General features: G+C 68.6%; 1 protein-coding gene across 1 annotated transcript in view; it reads left to right on the forward strand.

Annotated features, from left to right (window-relative positions):
- Positions 1-4157, forward strand: part of SLC2A6 (solute carrier family 2 (facilitated glucose transporter), member 6) — a 6772-nt gene extending 2615 nt beyond the window's left edge. The window contains exons 4-10 of the mRNA XM_015572372.1: positions 223-322; positions 863-1074; positions 1437-1589; positions 2184-2292; positions 2660-2845; positions 3021-3166; positions 3984-4157. Coding sequence (XP_015427858.1) covers positions 223-322; positions 863-1074; positions 1437-1589; positions 2184-2292; positions 2660-2845; positions 3021-3166; positions 3984-4139 — 1062 coding nt within the window. The 3' untranslated portion in view covers positions 4140-4157. The remainder of the gene's footprint in view (positions 1-222; positions 323-862; positions 1075-1436; positions 1590-2183; positions 2293-2659; positions 2846-3020; positions 3167-3983) is intronic.
- The last annotated feature ends 6 nt before the right edge of the window (positions 4158-4163 follow it).

The raw sequence follows: 4163 nt of genomic DNA on the forward strand, positions 1-4163 counted from the left end.
CAGGGGAACAGAGACGGGCTCTCCCACTCCCCGTTTCAGAGCCGAGTGCTTCTGCCCCCCTGACAGTTAGGGAAACTGAGGCCCAGGGGAGGTCATGCGGTGAGTCGTGATCAGGACGAGGGACCCACCGGAAACCCCACCCCCCTCTTTGCAAGGATCGCCAACGCGGCCGCCTGGGCCAGGCCTGTGTCCTCACCGCAGGTCGGGTGGGGGGTCTTGCAGGTGTACCTGTCTGAGATTGCTCCCCCCGGTGTCCGTGGGGCTCTGGGGTCCACGCCCCAGCTCATGGCCGTGTTCGGGTCGCTGTCTCTCTACGCGCTTGGTAAGACAAGTGCTCAGCACCTCCTTGTGCAGGATGGGGGGGAGGGGGTGCCTGAGCCGACGTGGTGGGAAGGGAACGCTGTGCCCCCAAATGAGCTGCAGGCTGGGAGGGGAGACACCTGGCTTCCCGGCCGCACCACACAGTGTACCCCCGGCAGCTCCCTGCCCCTCTGGTCACCAGACCCCCCTACTTGGGCGGGGGCGGCTCTGGGCCAGCAGTCTCAGTGGGAGATCCACATAGAAGGGGGATCAGGGCAGCCGGCTGAGGGCAGGAAGGGGTGGGGGTGGAGGCCCGGCTCTTGCTTGCTCAGGCCACCCCTCCATCGCCCCGCTGTGGCCTTGAGACCCTCCAGGGCCCTGGGCCAGGGGCCAGGCCATCCCCGGGCCCCTCCTGGTCCAGAACACAGAGGGCTGGGCTGATGGGGCAGGTGCCCATAGGAGGTGGCGCTGGGAGTAGCCTTGAGGGCAGGTGAGGTTGCTCAGAGCCCAGGGAAGGGGCCCCGCGTCCAGCCGGACCCCAGCTCCTCCCTCCTCCCCGCAGGCCTCCTGCTGCCGTGGCGCTGGCTGGCCGTGGCCGGGGAGGGGCCCGTGGTCGTCATGATCCTGCTGCTCAGCTTCATGCCCAACTCGCCGCGCTTCCTGCTGTCCCGGGGCCGCGACGCCGAGGCCCTGCAGGCGCTGGGCTGGCTGCGCGGGGCCCAGGCCGACATCCGCTGGGAGTTCCAGCAGATCCAGGACAACGTGCAGAGACAGGTGCAGTGGAGGTGGGGGGGGGGCGCCCTGCCCCACACCCGTCTCTGGCGCCCACAGCTCTGTGGCCGCGGCCTCTCTGAGCCTCGCTGGCTTTTCCCGGAAACTGGGTTACCTGACCCGGAGGCCACGCTCGTGCGGGGGATGCCTAGGGACCCGAGAGCCTGCCACACAGGCGTCTGTCCTGACCCACCGTTGGTCCAGGAGCTGGGGGTCTGGGCAGGGGTCCCCCAGCCTGCCCCCTGGCCTGGGTTGTTTCCCAGAGGAGGGAAGCAGGGAGTCCCCACCTAGCTCCATGCAGCCCAGGGCAGGCGACACCGCTGGAGGGGCTGGCCCTGCCGCCTGAGCAGCACTTGTGTCTCCAGAGCAGCCGCATGTCATGGGCCGAGGCCCGGGACCCCCACATGTACCGCCCCATCACCATCGCCGTGCTCATGCGCTTCCTGCAGCAGCTGACGGGCATCACACCCGTGCTGGTCTACCTGCAGCCCATCTTCACCCGCACCGCCGTCCTGCTGGTGAGTACCAGCCCAGCGCCACCCACCTGGCGCCCGCCCGCCCCACCTAGACCTGCAGTGCTGCATGCGGGCTCGCGGGCGGGTGGAGGCCTCCTGGGCTGGTAACTGATTCCGTGCATACACCCGTTCTCAGAGTAACGTTTGGGAGTAGAGCTTACAGGTTTAAAGAAGTGTCCCGGATGACAGAGAAAACCAGTGTCAGGGCTGTGCAGACCTCTGGGCATGGAGGTCACAGTGTCCGCCTCTGGCCTTGGGGCCACGTGCCCCAGGCGGCCTCTGCAGAAAGGAGATAACAGATGCCTGGCTTCACTGCTGGCCCTGGGCACAGAGGGCGATGAGATCTGAAGATTAGTGGAGCCAGTCCCACCGGCATTGTCCCGCTAGGTCCTGCGCCCCTGCCTGAGAGGCCCCGAGGCCAGGGCAGGGGCCAGAGAAAGGGCCTGGCACTTAGTAGGTGCTCAGCGGCTCCATGCTTCCAGGAGGTGGGGTCAGGGTGTGGGGCCTGAGGACCCCGAGTGTCTTGAGGGTTGGTGGGGGTGGCGGTGGGGCAGGAAAGCAGGCCGGGTTCCTCAGCCCATGGCCTCCTCCCTGCAGCCCCCGCAGGATGACGCCGCCATCGTGGGCGCCGTGAGGCTCTTTGCAGTGATGATCGCGGCCCTCACCATGGACCGGGCCGGCCGCAAGGTCCTGCTCTTTGTCTCAGGTGAGCCCCCACCCCGCCGGCAGCTGCCAGGGGCTGCGCCCCGCAAGGGGGGAGCCGTGTGGCTGGGCTCCAGGGGCTTGGGTGGGACCTGCCCTGGTGGCCCCTGCCTCACACCCGGGCACAGGGCCTGGCACGCACCGGCTGCCCCAGAGGTCTGCTGGGCTCCTGTGAGCAACAGCCACTGGCACAGCGTGTGGGTGTGGTGGACGCCCGAACATGTGGGAGCTTCCAGTCTGGAAGTGACCAGTCCCCGTGGGCTGGGATGGCGCCCGAGGAGATGGGGCCACGGGGGTGGCTCCGTGGAAGGGGCTCCCAGGAGCCGTAGTTCAGAGGGTCCTGGCCCCGAGGGCCACCGGTCCGTCCACAGCCTCCATCATGTTTGCGGCCAACGTGACACTGGGGCTGTACATCCACTTCGGCCCCAAGCCTGTGGCCCCCAACAACACCATGGGCCTCGAGAGCATGCCCTTGGGGGGCGCAGAGCAGCCCCTGGCCACACCCACCACCTTCCTCACCCTGGTACCCCTGCTGGCCACCATGCTCTTCATCACGGGTAGGTGCGGCGGTTGGGGCAGGGGCTGCCGGCCCGGGAGGCAGGGTTGTCATGGGGGGGAGTGGGGGGGGTGGCTGTGTCGTGGGCAGGGCACTGCTGTCCTGGGTGGTCGGGTGGCTGGGGAGGGGTCTCTCAGCAGCTCAGGCCTGAACTGCCCCGCTGCCCCCCTGCACAGGGTACGCCATGGGCTGGGGGCCCATCACGTGGCTCCTCATGTCTGAGATCCTGCCGCTGCGGGCCCGCGGCGTGGCCTCGGGGCTCTGCGTGCTGGTCAGCTGGCTGACCGCCTTCGCCCTCACCAACTCCTTCCTGCCAGTGGTGGTGAGTGCCCTGCTGGGGGCTGTGCTGGGGGCTCTCCACCGCCCGCCCCTCCACACTGCGGCCCACGCGGCCAGGACAGCTAACGGTCCGGACAGAGGACAGTGGGCTGGGAGCTGTGCTGGAAAGTCAGCTGACCTCCCGCCAGGAAGCCATACCCGCCCGCTCGCTCTGTCACCCTCCGGGGCCGCTGGGCCTGTCTGGGCAGTGAGTCTCAGTGTGCCCTCCTGGCCAGCCACATGTGGCATCCTGCATGCCACACACAGGGTGCCCACCTGGCTTAACCCCCCCCATGGGTTCCCAGCCGGGCAGGCCCTGATGCCAGTGGAATCTGAGCCCCAGCGCCCGAGCAGAGTCCGATGGGGCAGCTCTGGCGGTGCTACCCAGGGCCAGGCAGGGCTGGGCCCAGAATGGGTGAGAGGCCTGGAGGCAGAGGCCTAGATGGGCACAGGGCAGGAAGGGAGGATGGGGCCCAGGAGTGCAGGTACAAGCTCCCAGGCTTCCTGCAGGCAGGGGCATGAACAGCTGAGACGAATAAGAACGGCACTGGGTGGGGAGGGGTGCCGGGGTGAGGCTGAGGCAGAGGGCCCGGCAGGGCAGGCTGAGCGAGGCCCACACAGAGGAAGGCTGGGTGCAGGCCTCCGGGGCCTCGAGTGCCACCTAAGGCCCTACAGCTCAGGCTGCAGGCAGGGGGGAGCCCCAGGTCTCTGAGCGAAGAGCAGGTGGAGGCCCCCAAGGTGGCGAAGGCGAGCAGGGCAGGAAGCTCACGCGGGGGTGGAGGGTCCTCGGTGCCGTGTGACCGGCTCCTCTCCGCCCCCAGAACGCCTTCGGCCTGCAGGTGCCTTTCTTCTTCTTCGCTGCCATCTGCTTGCTGAACCTGGTGTTCACCGGCTGCTGCGTGCCCGAGACCAAGGGCCGCTCGCTGGAGCAGATCGAGTCCTTCTTCCGGACCGGGAGGCGGTCCTTCCTGCAGTAGGTCAGCGCCCCGCCGGGGGGCCGC

This window comes from Myotis davidii, unplaced genomic scaffold (assembly GCF_000327345.1).
Source record: "Myotis davidii unplaced genomic scaffold, ASM32734v1 scaffold609, whole genome shotgun sequence".
NCBI lineage: Eukaryota > Metazoa > Chordata > Mammalia > Chiroptera > Vespertilionidae > Myotis > Myotis davidii.